This window comes from Lagopus leucura, unplaced genomic scaffold (genome assembly GCF_019238085.1).
Source record: "Lagopus leucura isolate 7727_CA_CO unplaced genomic scaffold, USGS_WTPT01 Super-Scaffold_100019, whole genome shotgun sequence".
NCBI classification, from domain to species: domain Eukaryota; kingdom Metazoa; phylum Chordata; class Aves; order Galliformes; family Phasianidae; genus Lagopus; species Lagopus leucura.
The window spans coordinates 11399769-11419078 of NW_024962273.1; the positions used below are offsets into that span (position 1 = coordinate 11399769).

The 19310-nt window shown below is 35.4% G+C and overlaps 1 protein-coding gene across 5 annotated transcripts in view; it reads right to left on the reverse strand.

Moving 5' to 3' along the window:
* PTPN4 (protein tyrosine phosphatase non-receptor type 4) overlaps window positions 1-19310 on the reverse strand; it is a 96460-nt gene that overhangs the window by 6513 nt on the left and 70637 nt on the right. For 4 of the 5 annotated variants that reach the window (XM_042877782.1, XM_042877780.1, XM_042877783.1 and 1 more), the window contains 11 exons: window positions 17002-17136; window positions 15855-16013; window positions 11148-11307; window positions 8125-8208; window positions 7979-8035; window positions 6747-6903; window positions 5594-5760; window positions 4420-4510; window positions 4276-4337; window positions 3367-3513; window positions 1305-1433 (listed from right to left, as the gene is read on the reverse strand). In XM_042877782.1, coding sequence (XP_042733716.1) covers window positions 1305-1433; window positions 3367-3513; window positions 4276-4337; window positions 4420-4510; window positions 5594-5760; window positions 6747-6903; window positions 7979-8035; window positions 8125-8208; window positions 11148-11307; window positions 15855-16013; window positions 17002-17136 — 1348 coding nt within the window. Of the gene's footprint in view, window positions 1-1304; window positions 1434-2036; window positions 2156-3366; window positions 3514-4275; window positions 4338-4419; window positions 4511-5593; window positions 5761-6746; window positions 6904-7978; window positions 8036-8124; window positions 8209-11147; window positions 11308-15854; window positions 16014-17001; window positions 17137-19310 lie in introns of those variants that run through there. The other variant, XR_006180295.1, reaches the window with a different exon arrangement.

A 19310-nucleotide genomic window follows, 5' to 3' on the forward strand; every position in this document is an offset into this window, starting at 1 on the left:
CTTCTGGAAGCTATCAATCTCTGTAAGTGTTAATTACTACTCATCCTGGATTTTATAATTACATTTTTTAATTAAAAACAAAAAAGGCAAGTAAAAAAAAAAGTCACTCCATCTAACAGTAAAACAGCTCAAGGGTACAAATGCTCTAAGCACAAGATATGCAAGCAAGTAGCCAAATCTTCAGCATCTTTCTGTTAAGTTAGTTTTACTATGGTTCTATCAAATGACAGAACAGGGGTGCAGAGGGGAAAGACTTGACTTCCAAACCTTTGTTCAGACTGTGTGAGCACAATGGGTTATCTGCACCTCCAATTTTATCTAGCATACTCCGCAAGATGCAAGAGGTTTTCCACTCTCTCCCACGTCCCCCTGCTCTAATGTCACCAACATTTATCACACACCTCTGCTTAGTGGAGGGGGCAGGATGCACAATCAGAGTAAAAGCAGCATTTCAAAGAATAGAAGCTACCATACACCAAATTACTCTTCAGCATGGAATCATTTGCAGAGATGCCACTATTGATAATACATGAGCAATTGTCTCAACAGCACCCAGGAAAAAAAAATTAACTGAAAACTGAATAAAAGGCAGTTCTATAAACCTGGAATCTCATCTGGAAACCCAAGCAGTGAGAATTGAGTACCTGAACTAAATTCCAGAAAAAGATTTCTGAACATTTCTGAGACCAAAATGATACCTGGTGAAGTTCTGGAAGTTATACATCCCCTGAAACTAACACTATGCCTCTTCTGTCTAGAAAGTCCTGGTTTACATCTCAATGCTGATATCAATCAATGAATCTCAGCAGGATTTATCTTCCATATATTTTTACGCAGTGTCTAAGCTGGAGAATTATTAAGAACTATTTACCACTATAAAGGCTGATTTTCAGCAGTGATACTGAAATACTGCTAGTATCTCATGCTTTGAAAACATGAAGGGAATAGCACATTTCTTGACTTCTTTAATTACTTTTTATTTGATCAGGCCATGTAAGACAAGAGTAATAGTCTTCATGAGAAATGATTTAATCACATTATTTAATCTGACTCGGTACCAATTAATACCATTACGGAAATCAAATCCTTGTAATATTTTGCTAATAAAAGGTTTGTTATTATATAGCAGAACTCATTCACAATAAGTACATGGCAGTAAGATTAGTTTTCTAAAGGTTGTTAGAAATAACGAGTTCTATTTATGCATACATGACATCAAGATGTAAAATGTCTGATTAGATAGTTTCATCTAGTCTGTGAGGATTTCATAGGTTTTTACTTAAAAATATACATTATGTCTTTACCTCCAGATTAGTCAATGTCATTTCTCGAAAGACGTAAGCAGGATTTCCTTCTTCTGAATGGCAGGTAATCTGGAAATTGCCATACGATGAGCTTCCTGATGGCTCTGGCCAGTATTGATGGCATTTAACCTAAAGCCAACATATGTCTGGGTTTCAATTCAGATTATTTTCATTCCTGCTAATTCCTTATGCCATTGCTCAGTAAAAAATATTTTAACAATTCTGTTACTACTATTGATTTACTTACCAAATAGACTACACTATTCAACTATTGCATATAAAATGTTATTGTGGAAATCTCCTGCTTCTCTTTAAAAGGACACATGAACCAGCTATTGACCTTAGTGTAATTTTGAATGAATGCCTTTCCCTTTCATCACAACTTTTTTTTTTTTTTTTTAATGTATCAATAACTTATTTCATCTTAACACTTGAGGGACACAGATGCTGCTTTATAAATATTTCTGACCTCTGGAAACCTCATACAATCTCACAATCTTCTCAAAACACATTTATATGGGAAAAGAACATGTGAAAAAAAAAAAATAGTAAGCAAGCAACAAAAATGTTGCTGCAGGAATTAGGGGGGTGCAGATGGAACTTCAAAGATATTTTAAAAAACCTTTAAATGTGAATTAAAAGTTCAAAACCTCAGATTTTTAGATAAATCGCTTAACTGCTGAACTCAAGAGGTCATTTCAGCTCAAGTGTACTTTTGTTTTTCCAACCCACCTGGCGATTCTTTAAGAGCAGCCAGATTTGCAGACTTCCTGCTCCACTGAGACACCCCGGCATGCAGTGGGATAGTGATGTCAGAAGCCTCATGATCAGCTTTAGAGCAGGGAGTCTGCCTATGGGTATAAGACAGATAAGTCCTTTTATTTCATTATTTAGCAGCTCTCTGAAGAGCTCCACAAATGCCATTATTAAGGGGGTGGGAGAACCTCAGAGAACTGCTAGTGCAAGTCTGTTCTTAGCAGATCTGCAAAGAAAATTCAAACTAAAAGGGCACTTGTACTGAAATTCCCTCTAATCATGTTCATTTCGGAACAGGCAGCACCATGCTAACACTGAGTTGTTGAAAAATGGCTCAAAAACACTGCAATTCTTATCCAATTACTTTAATTGCATTTAGAAGCCTTATCTCCCAGCAAATACATGGCTATTAATAAGTTAGAATATGTACCGACAGCTAAACTACAGTCTGAGCTGATCAGAACACCCATCACCTTCCATAAATCCACCTTCAAAAGCAAAGCTATACTATGAGAAACTCCACTAAACTGCTACTCTAGCCTGTCAATTTCTGTCCACATACAGTGCTACTGTGAATGCACCAGGCTATAAACCTGGTAGCTCTGGAATTATGCTCTGTGAATCACTATATTTTATTGTTTTGCTCATCTCTAAGAGACAAAGCTGTATAACAAATGAGACTACAAAGAAAAAGCTATAGCTTTAAAAACAAAATAAAAACACCTTAAGGTTTTTTACAGAACCATTTGTAATTATTTCTAGTAATCTGTAACTCTCCATTTCCACTTTTTTTTTAATGAAAAAGACTTAAAGGACAATGATTCCTTTGTGCAAGTAAACAGATGTTCAACTCTTCTCAATGTATGAATTTTATTTCAATCTTATTAAGGATTCCCTTAAGCACAGCCATTCAGACTTTCTCTCAACAGTACAGAACTCCATTGGGCTGCATTAAAATTCATCTCTACATATGAAAGAATTAATTACAAAAACTGATGACATTTCTTAGTTTCCTCATTCAAAGATGAGAAAAAAAGACTATTTTAACAACAGAGTCAAAGCAGTAAGTAAAAAATATTTTAAGAAATACTTGGACTTCAGTACATCTCAGCACCAAACAAAGTTTTCATTAAGCTACTTTAACAATATCAAAAGGTTTAAAATGTAAGAATAATAATCACAACACTATTAAGAATGCACTGCACTTATGAAAAGTTTGTAATATTATCTTCCACTTATCTTTTAGAGAGCAATCATCAACAGATTTTTATTATGCAAGAGGTATTTAAGAGAATCTTTTACTTACCCTGCCCCGTTCAACTTGAGTTGTTAACATTACAACCATAGATGAGCCTTGTTCCCAAGTCATCTGCCAAAAATCAGGACAAGTGTTTGGCAATGGACCTTGACAGGCAATGTACTGGTTTATTATTGTGGAAGAAGGGATTTCCATCTAAGAGAAGATAAAATGATTGTTTTAATTCTTGCATTTGCCATGAGAATGAATATCTGTCAGGCATCGGTGTTCAGTGACTAATACATTAAAAGAAGTATCACTACATGAAATATATTTATTTTAAGTTAGTCATTTAAAGAGTATCAACTGGAAGTGTTTCACACTCAAAATTAGTGCGAGAAACCACACACGTTTGGGAGCGTGCAAGTAAATTCACTGACAGTTAGTGGTTGAAAATTAAAAGGTAAGGAAATGACATTCTTTGACTTTCTGACACTAGTTTTTAAACAGTGATTTTGGAATTTAATATCTGTGGTTTTTTTGGTGGTGGTGTTTTTTTGTTTTGTTTTGTTTTGTTGTTTTTTTTTACACAAGGGAAAGCAAAGTAGGAAGAAGAAAGTACTTTTTTGTTGCTACTGACAATAAGAAATAAATAAGCAAATGTTAATATGTGCTTCTAGATAAGACTTTTCTGGTGTTGACCACTGCAGCCACATTGGCAATCCATTAAGAACTCTGATACTCTGATAGACAGCTACTTTTTCCAAAGGTTTTTTTGCATGTTTATTTTCATTTAGAAAGTATCTGCCACCAAGCATTAGTAAATAAGTAAACCTACAGTACATTTCTAACCATCTGATTACTGGCTTATTATTTTAGCCTGAGCTAGATTTACAGCAAATTTATTTCATTAAAATTCTCCATTGAAAAGTTGAAAATTACTTTATGACAGAAACAATTTTTAGAAGCATTACTCACATTTATATAATTTGCATTGATGTAATCTTCATTACTTTTTAAAATAACCCGTGTAGCATCATCTGAAAAAAATTTGTAGAAAAACGTTACTTATTTACTAACTGCAGTAAAATACTCTTAGAGCACAAAGACACAGATACTTACAAGGCGAAATGTCTCTGTATCTATTTTTGGAAATGTTTTGAGGTAATCTGGCACAAGACATTGTCATTCCAGGCTTTTTCCTATACAGTTGCTGAAGTCAAAAATAAAAAGAAAAAGAAAAAAGACGAGATCATAAGAGATGCAAAATACCTGCCAGTATGTGCCTTGAAATACTTTTTAGAACATAAATTATTGAACAAAGACAGCTTTAAGAAACGTGGAAGCATTTTTCAAAACAAAGCACTATGAATTATTCTATGGGATCATTTCACCACATCCGTACATCTCTTGACTCAAAGCTACACACTGAAGCCATTTATAGAACACTGTTTTGCAAAACTGTAACTTCACTGGAGGAGCTTCCTGTCTAAGCCTATGCAATGTAATATACGAGGCATGTATAATGCAAAATGGACTCCAGGTGTAAGAAGTACATGTTACCAAAGGCTTTATTGATACACATCGTAATACATAACTTCAGGTCTCTGATAAGGAATTCATGCTGCAGTGTTTTATAAACCTAATTCTTCCTGCTTTTAGTCATATGACCTCCATGTATTAAAGAAGATGGAATATTATCAAAGCTCAAGTTCATGTTAAAGAAAAACTACAAGTATCAGTGCCTTAGGAGACCACAGAAAGGGCACTGCTCTTTTCAAGTATGTCAAAGAATTAACTATTTATGAAGACTTCTGTTACACATATGATTAAGGCTGTGTTTTCCATTGGTCATTCTGTATTTGCTCATTGAAATTGTCCATTAAATGTCAAAAGTTCAGCTGTCGCAGCTTCTGCATTGACTTTGGAAAGAATGAAGGTCTGAGCACGGAACAGGATTTTTGGTATGCGTTCTTTAGTCTTCATCCTTATAGAAGTATTACACAAGCATAGGTCCCTGACAATCATAAAAAGATGCAAGCAATCAATGAAGATATTAAAAGTGAAACAATTTTTAAGTGTATTTGGATCAGTTACTCTATGCTGTAACTCTTCTGTGTTTCCCTACAAGGCTTGACTTTTTAATTTTTTTTTCTCTGAAAGTGTTAAATCAAGTTTTCCTAAAAGATGCTGGCTATACTGAAATTTGACTGACATTTTCTTTGTTTAAAATGATTACTTATCCCAAAAGACTTGGAACTCGTACACAGCTAGCTTCACGTAATGCAGTACTCACATCAAATTGAGCTAAAACAGTTCCAGTGATAAGCCCCTCTGCTAGCTGAATCATGGATTCTCTCAGAGCATTATCATCTTGATGGACACCATCAAGTGGTGATTTCTCAGGGATGTATTGGAAGTCAGGTTCGCTTTCCAGCTTCTCTTCCACAACATCATAGACAGCTGTAACAAATAAAGTTATGGAGATTTTAGATAGATGTGTTTAAATAAAATTGTAATACAATTAAATTAGGTCATTTAATTAAATCATCCAAACGGACATATTCCTCTTGTAGAAAAAACTGCATTTATTAACACAGTGATTTTAAGCCCCACTAGCACAGGCAGAAAAGGCTTTACTGACTACTACTACCCAGGACGTGACTATTGTGACTTAATTGTCATTTTAAGTAGAACTAGTTCATTGGCTGCTGAAGTTTTGATCAAACCTCCTGTCACCTGCAAACTCATCTGATGCATTCCTTAATCCCAGATCCACACATTACACCTCTATAGTCACTACAGTGGTATTTATATTTTTTCAGTTTGACCAATTTATTCTTTTAGGCTTCTGTAAACAGGCAAGACACGTAGATCATCACCAGAAAAAATGGCACTGCTACACGCCATAATAACACCATCAATGCTACACTCTTGTTTGGTCTATAAACAAATTGAGAAACAATATGAATCATCTACTATACATGGCAAACATACGCTGCCATAAGGTTTCTCTTTAACCAAAATCACATGACCTTGAAGGAGAGATCTGGCAACTCCTCACTTCTACAACTTGAGTATTTTTATCCGGAATACAAAGATAACCAACATAAGAGGATACTGATTTAATAAGCTGGTAAACAAAACTAATGATTTTATCTGGAAAAAAAAAAGTACATACAAACACTGCAAGAAAACTTGCATGCAGAACAGAAGCACACATAGCTGGGAAGCATTAATCAGTGAATACAGGAAAAATTGTTTATGATGTATCACATTCCAATTATTCTGATTGAGCATCATTATTTTTCAATTTGCCTTTCTTGGTTAATTGTATTATAACTGGGATGCAGAGTAGAATTAAACACAGTGACCACCTGCTGAAGATTAGCAAATCAAGACAAGATGCCTTTTTTGTTTGTTTTTTGTTTTAGGTACAAATCACTCACCATTGGGTCGAACGAGGAGCACAAGTTCCCCTGAGTGCCTCTCACAGCTAGCTTTAATGAACATAACAACTTGATCATGGGTATGTTCTGCTATATCCCTGCCATTGATAAGTACAACCTGGTCTCCTTCATTCAAACGAGGGACACAAAGATCAGCCTGCAATGTTAAAAAAAAATAAATATGTGTAAAATGAGCTGTTTCCAAGTTTCCACCTTATAACAACAACTTCGTCTATATTCATCTAATTTGAATCCTACAGCTAAGTTGCTATGGTTGCTGCATTGTATTCAGAAAACAAATCTGAGTGTTGCACAATACATGAGATGGTGTCATTCATTCAAACACTCTGATTTGTCACTGGGAAGAAACTGTCATTTTAACATATCTTCAGTAGCTGTTACTCTGCTCCTTCCATTAAAGTAGAAGGCTTAGTTGAGCTTCCCTTTCTGAATTTCATATAGACAACCTAAAAAGCAGGATCTTCTCATCTTAGAAGGGAAGAGAGTAAATTGTCCAAATCAATTTCATAGGCTTAAATGCTTCAGTTATGAAATACTACAGTTGTAATGACAAAACTAAGGCAATGACTAAAGACAATGCACAAATCCAAAGAATCCTGGAAAGACAAAAGAACCAATAAAAATAATACCACAGTTTTACCATGAAATGTAAGAACGTTTTTTAAACGTTAGCAAAGAGATGGTCAGCTTTACTCTAAAAGGCATAAGCAGAGCTGGCTTCAATCAGCTCAATACCAGGTCAGTATTTCTGGCAGTCAAGTGACAGAACATTGTGCCTACTTTGAAGGACACTACTGATTGTCACCAAACACCAGTAACAACAGTCAGACCTGATGAATGATTCCTGATGCCCAATTTTAAGTTAAGTCTTGGTTTTATTCAGCTCTGTCACTTTAATAAGAGGTGTTTGTATTTGCTGTTTTAGTTATTTTTAACAGAGAACTCCACATGTAATTTCTATGGCATTATATTAATGCCTCTACTAAAAAACTGCAAGCATAGGCATTTTTAGGATGACAGCTCAAGAAGCAATGCATAATGAACATCTGCAGATCCAATTTTCTGGCAGCAAAATAAGCAATTTTTCTGAGGATTAAATAATTTTTATTTGATTTATTAAATATGTTGCACAGACCTAGGAAATAACTACCAGTTTTGAGCTCGCATTTCAAAGACAGCCATAACAACTAGTTTGAATTTTGGTAACTTACGGGTGTTCCTGGAGCTACCCTGGACACTATTACTGGCATCTTCTGATCATATCCACCCTTTAAAAACAAATTACACTTTGTCATAAATCATAAAAGAAATCAGAAAATGAAGTTAAGAAACACAAAACAAAAATAGGTGACTGTACCTTTACATTGAAGCCAAACCTTCCGTTTTCATCTGGTTTCATTCTGATCATAACAAGATTGTCATGGGGAACACCACCATTGGGCTAGTAAAAGCAAACAACATAGATATCTATTACTATGTTCTGTGTTCAAAGTTAGCACAGTCTTTGAGGATATTGTATAGAATAATTTTTCCTATTTTTCATAAAGTAATTGCTATTAGGCACTTGAGAAAACATCAAATAACACAAATACCTTTCTTGAGTTTTGCATAGAAAGAAAAAAGAATTACACACCTGAAATCTTGGACACAAGTTACAAGTCTGTTCTGTCAAAGCAATCTCAAATAAGAAATCATACTAGAACAGGCAAACAGGCTTCAAACAGTCCTAAGAAAAACAAATTACTAAGTGGAAATAATTTAAATTCATTTTACTTAAGACTGCAGAAAAAAGCCTGCAGTAAAAATGTGATATACTCCTACAAAAAAGAGAGAAGAAAATTGAGGTGTTTTTCATCCCTTCCCCCAACAACAGCAACATGATGTTAGTAAGCAGGAATAAGTTCAGAAATAAAATCTTGGTTCCATATCCCCTGTCCTATTTCCTCCACAGTACAGTATTAGTTTTGCCAAGCTCTGACAACTTGAGTAGGGTTTTTTGGTTATTTTATCAGAAAAACCTTGTCATGGGATCCATTAATATACTGGGGATACTACTTGTATAACCTGTCAAAAATCAAATTATTGTCATTGAAATGATTCTTAGTTTGTTCCACATTACTATTTATTTCACAAGCTGAATACGACCCAGTATTTTTAATAATACTTCACGTCCAAACCATAAACACATTGGTTTGGACTAGATGATCTTGTAGATCCTTTCCAACCTTGTGATTCTATGGTTCTATGACATAAGCTTCATTGACATTTAACAGAATCAACTACACAAAATGTAAGATTCATATTCAGGAAGGAAGAAAAATCATCAATTTATTAAAGAAAAACAAGTATTCCTAAGTGTTATGAAAGTTCAAAACAACAACAACAAAAAAAAACAACTTGGTTTTACGCATTTTGTGCTTCTTTTTAAAGTAAAACCACCCCACACCTTCCCCTAACACATTCATAACAATGAAAAGATACAAATTTGGGGAAGGAGAGGAAAGTAACAGCCTAAGATATGTTGATGAGAAAGTTATTGTTCATTCTGCACAAGAACCAAGGTGTGGCAAGATCTGTGCCATTCCATTCCTCAGGAAAAAAAAAAAAGAATTACTTCCCACTTTAACAAGCAATTTTGTGGAGCATTTTATAATGAAAAATCCAGAGAGAACACTACATATCATCATTAACTTGTCTAATTGAAGAGACTCCTGACCACACCTGTTTGAAAACACATCTGCATATTCTCAGACTGGATGCTTAAGGACTGCTGGTAGAAGAAAATGCTGTCATTTCCACACCTGTCCTGCTAACGTATGGGCTCTCCCTATTTTAACAGGCAAAGGAAATCTGACAGCTTAATGAAGTCAAAATGGTGAGGGTTATCCTTGAAATATTTGAGATGGAGCAACAGAAGAGATTTCAGTGGTACAGGAACCTGAGGTGCATTCTGGTCAGAAAAAAACCCCACACTCTAAATCCTAAATTTCCAATTTCACAAAATGCAGGAGTTGTGCTATGTTCTTCCTTGTCTAGGACCCAAAATAAAAAGCAGTCATCAGACTAAATTATACCTTCAATTACAACAGTGTGCTGCCTTAAGAGCAGCAGGAATGTAATTGGTTGGACCTTAGCAAACAATCACAGTGACAAGGCACATGGAAAAAGCAATCTCATTCTGCAAAACCAACACAGCTGTGTGAGAACTAAAGGGAGTTCCAAAAAAACACACTACTGAAAGTTATTTCTGTCAATTTGGTACAGATAACTGAATACCAGATGACTTGATGAGTAGTTGTTTTTCAAAACACAACTTCACTATGACTCAGGTAAGCATGAAAAGGAGATGAAGTTGTTAGAAACTATTTCATGATTTAATTAAAGCAAACTTTTCATGACATTCCGAAAGTCCTCATAACTTTTAAGTTTCACTTCTATGTCTTTTATTAAAACTCCAGCTCTGAAATTAAGTATGGATTTTATGGGAATCTTAACTTTATAACAAGGCCTGAAAGAACATCCTAGGCTTGGAGTTCACAGTACAGTATAAAACTAACTAGAGGCATTTCTAAAATATCAATCTTGAGAGCTGACATAATTGTGAGCACCTATGGTTGGTGAAACTGTTTATAAAGTATTTGTTACATCTGAAAAATGTTTCTTGTCCCATATCAGTATAAAACCAAAACCCACTTGTAAACTTCTGTTAGGACAAAAAAAAAAAAATTTTTTTAAATCACAGAAATGGTTAAGACAGACAATAATCAACTGACCATTTTAGTTATCTAATACATGCCCAAGAAAAAAAGATTTGTGTAGATCTTCACATTCCTTGCCATCAGTGCCTTGTTAACATATTCCTTTCTTGTAGATCCTGATCAGAAATACTACCACAGATTCAGTAATCCTCTCCTAACAGAACTACTCTAGAAGCTGGTAGGAAGTTTTAGAGAGTACATTTAGCTTTTTGATAAAAGCCAGATGAAATGATTTTTCAAATCAGCAGTCGTTCAGTTCAGTTTCTTCTTTAAAGCTGACAGTAAGTGACTTTCCAAATAAATCAAATAGAAGCATTTACAAGTGGAGAAAATTTGAGCATGATAATAAAAACTAAAATGCTTTGCACAACCATCTCAGTTTAGTCATTTGGTGGCAAAAGACAAAGGACCACTCCAGCAGGTGGAAAATGGTAGCAGCTAGCAAAGAGATGGTACATAAAATGGTGTTTGGAACTTCCAATCTAAGCCATTCTTCACTTCTATGAAATGCTGAAATGTAATGCACAAATGTGGCACAACCCTGAAATCAGAATCAAGCTTAGAAGGAGTAGAATTGCTCAGACAAAAAGCAGAATAATTAAACTGGATCTAAAGAACTTACTGTGGACTTTTCAGGAGATGCAGGGACATCAAATGCTTCATTGATGTGGTTATCCAGTTCTTGCTGCGAGTGTGAATGATGAATTTGGTTCCAACTGTTCTTCTTGAATTGTTTGGGTGGTAATGCAGGAGGCTGCCCATCTATGGGAGTTTCTTGAGATCTAAACACCAAAATACAGAAAGTATGAAGTGGAACAATTATTAGATACTGACAGTGCTTTAAGGATTCCAAGTAAACAAAACAAACTGCTTGGAGAAACTATGAGTTGGAGACCTGAACATATATATATTTTTAGAATCTCAAAACTTTGCTGCTGTAGTAGAATAGATTGGAAGTGCAGGTTTAGCAATGTTAGTCATTTTTTCTTGAAAAGCAACTGTAGGCAAGTAAACCAGTAAGTTTCACTTCTACATGGCTGTTGTGTTGTGTTTTGTTTTTGTTTTTGTTTGTTTTTTAAACCTGAGGTCCTACCACCTTTTGTGTTTACAAACAATAAAATTCACCACATTTATGCCGTATGCTCCAGCTAAAAAATACGTACCTAAAATACATAACACTTACAGTATTTTCCCCAATAAGGTTTTTTTTTTTTCTCTCCACAAATTAATGACTGAAATTTACATCTCAGAAACAGACAACAGCATTAGAATGAAGTGCTCCCACAATTGTTTTTGGCTATTGATCTAGAAATACAAGTGACAATTCAAAACAATTCAATTGTCCACTTACAGTTCTTTGAAAAGCTGACTGGAAACAACAGTGTTAAGTTTTCCCACTTAAATAAAAGCTTAACTGTATAATTTGTATTACGTAAATTTATGATTCATCTTTCATTATATGGCACTGTATGTTTTTAGAGGCTTAAAAGGGCTCCCATTAACCTCGTCTGAATGCCAGTTTCTAACTACCAACACGGATACGTGCCTTCCTCCCCATGAACCACATTAAAAGATATCATTAAGTAATTTCACTACTTACGACAACAGCCCACTGATACTAGTGGCAAATCCAAAGACCTCAAGGAATGAAGTTACAGGTTACAGCTACTTATGAGAATGCTACCTCCAAAAGTGGGTGCTGCCCTTCTTCCATCTGCTCCTCATGCCCCCTTCCCTGAATTGCTCCAGTGATCTTCCCTCAGCCAACCCAGCTTACCAAACAAGCAGAAACAGTGACTTTTTGGACAAGTTTGGCTAGCTAAATGCTGGTTCAACAAGGCGACTAATCTCCAGGCGCAGGGAAGGAATGACACTCCTGCAGGCCAGACATAGGACACTGTTCCTTCCTTAGCAGCAAGCTGTAGCACTGACTCACACCTGAGAGCCCTGTGAGGAGTGCTACCTCAGTTACTACTGGGTCTGCTGCAGTAAACTGGTAGCAGAGGGAGACTCATTAGAAGAGAGTACAGCATTTCAAGTTGCTGCAAGTAGTAAAACCTAAGGCAGAAATGCATGAAATTCCATGCTGCAGAATGCAAGCACTGTAAAAAATACATTCATTTTCCATTTCATGTTAAAAATTTAGGCTGTTTTTTAGAAAACAAAAATACTGATAGGGTTCTTTTGGAAACAAATCCTAATATTGTGTTAGATGTTTTCGCTTAACCTCAACTTTTAGAAAATAAATGTATTTTGCAACACAACTATCTTGGGGAATTGACTAAAAAGTTGCCTTTTTTCCCTCCGAATAAGTAGCTTTTCTGAAGATAGTTTATTGGAAAGAGAAAAATACGATTGTCAACATCTGCAAGATGAATTTTTCAAGGCTGCTATAAATTATTTAGACATTCACTCGCAAAGGTCACCCAGAGCTTTTCAACTGCCCGTGTATTTATACATTCAGGTCCAGGCGGCACAGGTTATTCATCCTTTTCAAGACAAGGGCAACATAGTTACATATCTGCCTGAAAACAATTACTCCTGAGAGCTCTAAACCGAATGAAAGAGGAAAACCTTTGTAAAGACACAAAAGCCTCCAGATAAAAGTGAGAGATAGAATCCTATGTTTGACTAGACGCCGGTACATATGTCAGCAAACACAAATAAATTCCCAAAGAAAATACAAACTTATACAAAAGATTTGAAAAAGTTACTCAGATGAGCATTTTCGTAGGAGCAAGACAAGCGCTGTAATGTATTAGCATAATGAATTGTGAGAACTAACAATCAAGCCTTGGGCAAAAACTTCATTGCTTTGTATTTGCCCAGTCAGCTTTGAATCTCCTTATGAATGCTCAGACAATGGCCATGAAAGCAGCCTGCTTGGCAGGCAAAGGAGCTCTCTGTTACTGCATTCATCCATTTACATAATAATACAATAACCCATAAAACCTCACACTGACAACCTCTGTGTATTTTTGTTACAGATATCCGGTCTGACCTTTCAATATATTAAGCAAACACTTCGTACATGCACCCATAAGGTTATTAAACTATATATCACGTGCCTTTTGAAGTTAAGGTTATAATCAACTCAGTGTGCTCTGAGCAGAAAGATCTCAGTTGAGTTCCAAATAACACACGCAGTTGAAGACAAAAGACCGGATTATCTAAGCAAAAGTCTCCTAATACTCACTGGAGCTCTAATTTCTTTTGCTATATTGACTCCAAATTTCATGAGATCACTACATTGAAAGTCAGCTTAGCTCCTCTTCCCTTCTTTTGTATATACATTTGATATGTGAATTCCCAACAACTTAGCGGATGGAGCGCTTGAACCTTCTAACTCAGAAGGGCCAAAATGTTTAAGCAGTCGATTTTTGGATGCCGAAACAATCTCATTTTTAATTATATGGTTAATATACATGTCGTTACTCTGCTACTTTTATTCAGAAATAAAAAAGCTTTAAACAACACCTGAAACTTTCAGAAGACTCCTTGAGGATTCGTATTTTGACAACCAATATCCTTATTCTTAAAAATACCTCATGCTAAGTAATTACAGTGGTAGATTCAATTCCACTTTTGAACTTGTGAATAGAAAAAGCAATATTTTTTTCTATTAGGGAATAAAAAAGCGCAAGCCATGAAAAAGAACACCCGGAGCTGCATAACTAATTTGCAAAAACACTTCCTCTCTTTTTAAGACTCATTTCTATGGTAACTCGTAAAAGTAGTCAGCTATTAAATTAACAAATCCAAAGGACATTCGGGAACTTATTCTAGAACCATCATTCTAGAACTTAATTTAGAATAAAGGCATACAAAGAAAGGAGCATTTTGGAACTTTGCTTATTTTGCTGTGTAACTCTATCACTCAAGATTTTCTCTTAACTAAATTGACTGTCTTAGAAGGGAATGGAAATGACAGCATGGATTCAGTCAGCCAAATTCAAGCATGAAACAAGATTTACAAGTGTTCCAGTTTTTGAGACTCCCTTGTCACACAAACAGGTTTCAAAATCCCACCAAGAAAGGGCAGATTTATGTTATTAGGCTAAAATATTTTTTCTACAGCAAACAAATGATGGTCAAAGTCATAGTTGTTGCACCTTATAAAAAAAAGTCTTAGTTTACAAAACCTTAATAAAATTTTTATTCTACCCCCTTCCCAAAGTTATGCAAAGCTGTTGAAAAGGAAGGCATGATCCACTGAAGGTTCTAAAAGCCCTGAATACATTCCCAGATTCTTTTTTATGGAGATACACCAGTTTTCTTTTATAAAAAAAAATACGTAATTGTGCATGCATTGGTTTGTACTTCTCAAATGGTTTTAAAACAATCTGCACAACATACTTTCTTACAGAGGTTCTACAAAATTAGAAAGATAAACTTAGAATTATATGCATACATACGTATAAGACACAGCAGCATGTTCATATGGTCCACAGCATGCAGCTCTTTTCCCCAATTCATTTCTCCTTCTTAGCTTTTTCTGAGTATTTCAAACCTTTGAGCAACTTTGCTTTGTTTGAAAACTTTGTTTGCTTGAAAAATATTGTTTCCCACAAGATTCCTTTTCCTTCAAGAGTCTTTTTTTGTTTGCTTTGTGTTGTTGTTGTTTTTTTTTTAATGCACAAAAACTTTTATTTGTAAACTGGTATAATAATTAATTTTTATTACAATTTTATAGTCAGTTAGATGACAACTTTTCCATCAAGAAAAGCTGTTCCATGAAAAAGGAAGATCTAAATTACGCTTCCGAATTTAACAATTCTTCATTTTGATAATTACTAAATGGCACACATTCAGCTTATCAGGAAAAAACAGACAACAGTGCGATCTTAAAAATAGAGATACTCTGTAGCAATAGGCAATATAACATCATGTATTACATACAATGTAACAAAGTATACTGAGACCATCAGAAGGCTGGGCTGCTAAATAGACATTCTGGCTAACTTGCAGGGCTCACACTTTTATGCCTTGACAAAACAAGATTTCCAAACTCGTGGGAATTCAAAACTTGTATCATAGAACAACATACTTCAGGTTCTACCAAACTAACTTTTGCATCCACATCCAAACACTGATGGCCACATTACAGCAAGGGCAAAAGTATGGCAAGGGGAAAGGTATGACAGCCCTGCATCAGGAATGTGTTAGATAGAGGTCTGCACTCCTGTATCATCTCATTTTTAGCATGGCTTACCCTAACAGTCCCTAACAACAGGCACCTTTTCATCAGATTTTCTGTCACACCCCCAACCCAAATGTTTAAAACTAAATTCCTTATGGCAAAGACCCATGGCAATCAATAGAAACTTACGGTGATGATTCCAGTATTATGCTGTTAGCCTGGGTGGAAGATGGAGATCTGTGGTTCACAAACACTTCACTTGGTGAAGTGTGAACTACATGGTCCACTAAATGTCCAACCGAGGAGGGTCGTAACCGAGCTCCTTCTTGAGTGAAGGCGGAGTTGCGGCTAAAAGGGAAAACATAGCAGTGCAACGTGGAAATAATTTGATTATTAACCTACACTTCCTACATCAATACAAAAGAATAACTTAGGGGAAGCCAGAATAACACTTTTTCTTCTCTGTGCAAGCATACGTTCACAATGCTAGGAAACAACTTCATGTCTCAAAGAAAAAACACCGAAACATTTATTTTGTCAGTTAAAATACCATGCTTCATAACTTTCTCGTTGAAAGTGTTTAAAAATTATTTCCACAAATTCTACTAAAAGGCTTTGAAAGATACTGTTTACAATGAACAGGCTACAGGACAGACAGTCCACTCAGTGAGAGTTCACTAAGTTCTTTCATTAAGAAGAACATTTCATCACACCCACTTGCTACTAGAAAGAATCATAAGAATTATATTTTTTTTATATACATACATATATGGTTATTTTCCAAAAGAAATATGGATTTTTTCCTAAACGTGAGCCAGAAAGCTCTAACATGTGAGAAGTGAGCTTTGAAAGGAATAAAAGAAAAGGGGAAAAACTGATGGAAATAGATCCACAAATATATATGATCAAGTCATTTCCCTGAAAACTTTACAAACCAATTACTTCTAGAGTATAGTAGAGATTTCATTATTTTTTTCCTTAGCCCAATGGATAATTTGATTTTAACTATGCTTGATAAAACTCAAGCTCTTTGAGTAGCATGCTATCCTTTACACTTTTTATAAGTTGAGTGAAAAGTACTTAAACCTATAAAAGTACTTAAAATACTTATAAATACTTAATTACTTATTTACTTTATAAATACTTATAAAAGTACTTAAAATTCACCCCACAGACAGTTTCTTGTGCAGAGTTAAATGTTCCAAAGAGCTATTCAGCACACAATTTTGTGAAGTTCTTTTAACCTCCATAAAGCATTATTCCTCTCATAACATACGTGTGTCCCTCACTTCAGAGGAAGACAGTCACTTCCAGGGAGAGATGTGATGCTACTCACTGATTTGGGGTTCCAGGTGGAGACCGTGATGGTAAGCTTTGGGTTTCTAACCTATCGTCAGACAGAGAGTTCCTGCTCACTACTTCCCAGTCCATCCCACTCATGAGTTTCCGTGCCAAAGGTTTACTGGGGGATCTTGGAGGAAAAAAGAAAAACGATCAATCAGAAATTGTAAGAGGTGAGAACAAGATCATATAAATTCCCCCACAGTGAAACTCTGGATATTCAATCACAGGAAAACAGAGCTATATGGAAGAAAGGAAATGCAATAATACAAAACTATATTTACATAAGCAGTAATGTACCTATGCAGTTTATTTTCCTCAATATTGTTTTCACTTTGTCTACTCTGTACTAGAACATCAGTGAAACAGTCATACAATACTGCTGGCTAGGAGGGAGGCAGGCAAGGTGTTAAAACTTTACCAGCCAATTCCAGCGCCTCAAGGAGAATCTGACACAAACAGAATATTCATTAAAAGATATGAACATGAGAAGTGGAAAAGCTCTAAGTAACCAAACTGTTCATTCATCTCAGAAAAAAAAAATAGTAGTGGAAATATCTGTCCAAAAACAAAAACCTCCCAATGACCGTAAAGAACAGAAAGCAGGGCAATCATCAACACAGTAACCAAGCTGCTGGGCTTTGCCCACTACTCAAGGATTTTCATCTAGGTGACAATTCTTCTTTCCAGAATGAACTGTGACAACAATAAAGCAGATACAATCATGCTCTTTCAAGTTGTTTCTGGGCAACTTTTAGGCTCCGTTTGGCTATGTACCAGAAACATCCTTCAGGTTAAAGGTTGTTATCCCCAGAGTTTCTTAAAAGAAAGCAAACCTCTTTTTTCTCATTCTCTGATCATACCAGAACACATATTCTCCTCTCTTCTGCTGCTCCTTACATTTCCTGAGTGCAAATGAGACCATACGTACAACACCTCACAAAATAGAACATCTTCCTTTTATACCACGCACTGCCAAATGAATCATCCAAAAATTGTGGCTGCCCTTTTCTTAGTGGCATCACATTTGATGGTTTAGATGAGAGCATCATTTAGATCCTGTAACTAAACATACCTGAATTCTTCAGCCAACACCAAAAATTCTTTAAAGCAATCCATAAATAGATGTCCCTGCATTTACTTCTACTGCTCTGATAGTTCTGTGCAACTCAGTTTCTCAACTATTACCCAAACTCCTTTTATTCAAAATATTCCTCAATTTCACGAGTCTTTCATGTTGTGATCATTTCATTCCCCTTTATATATTTATATCACCACATCTTCCTCTACTCTCCAATTCAGCATAATAAGGTGACAACATATTCCTATATCAGCATAATGCCCTCCATCATTTCTTTCCCCCACCCCATAGACCTGTATCAAAAAACAACTTCTGCCTTTCTTGTCCTCTGGAGGATAGTAACTGTTCCTCTTTATCTTCATCTTGGCATTATCACTTTCCAGATTTACTGAAAGTGCAAGTCCGGAAAGGAGGAACCTTGAGAAAATAAGGAACTACTGACACACAAAATTACATCTTACTGGAAACAAGAACTTCAGTTATGATTACATTTTTACTTCTCATAGAACTTAAGGTGTTGGCCTGCATTGAATTTAAGTAGACTATCCTCAGAATTACCAAGAGTCTAAGCCAAAAAGCTACCAAATATCACACTGAATAATCTAGCTTCACACACAGAAACACACATCTTATTATTAATGCCAACACTGTTTGGAACTCAAGCAGTAGACATTTGGGTGTGAAGAGTTCTTAAGCATTTGTTTTGTTTTTAATATTATTTTATACCTTCCTTCTGCCCCCATGCAGTTCTGAATACGTACTGCATGCTGTTTTGCTGCTCAGAAGACTTGGTGAATAGCAGCTGACCAATTTCAGAGAGTTAAGCAACATAGGCTGTTCTAAATCCTTCTGAGTTAGGTTTTATTACATCTTTAAAAAAAAAAATCTAGCAGTATGTTGATAGTTGAAAACAGCAACTATTTATTTCCTGTGGAATAAGACATTCCTTGAATGCATCACTGTGCTTAAGCAGTATTAATTTGATCCAGAAGTAATTAGTTCAACGTCAAGTCAATTAAACCAACATTCTCATTTACATAATTCGCTCCAAATGTGAGCAACTCAAACCACTTTCAAAATCTGAACAGTTAAAACAAAACAAAACCAGCAAAATTGAAAGTCATATCTAATATTATCAGTTCATTAATCTTTTACTAATCAAAGGCTATAATTGACTAGATTTTTGCAAAGTATGTTTGTAGCCAACACACTAACACCAAAAG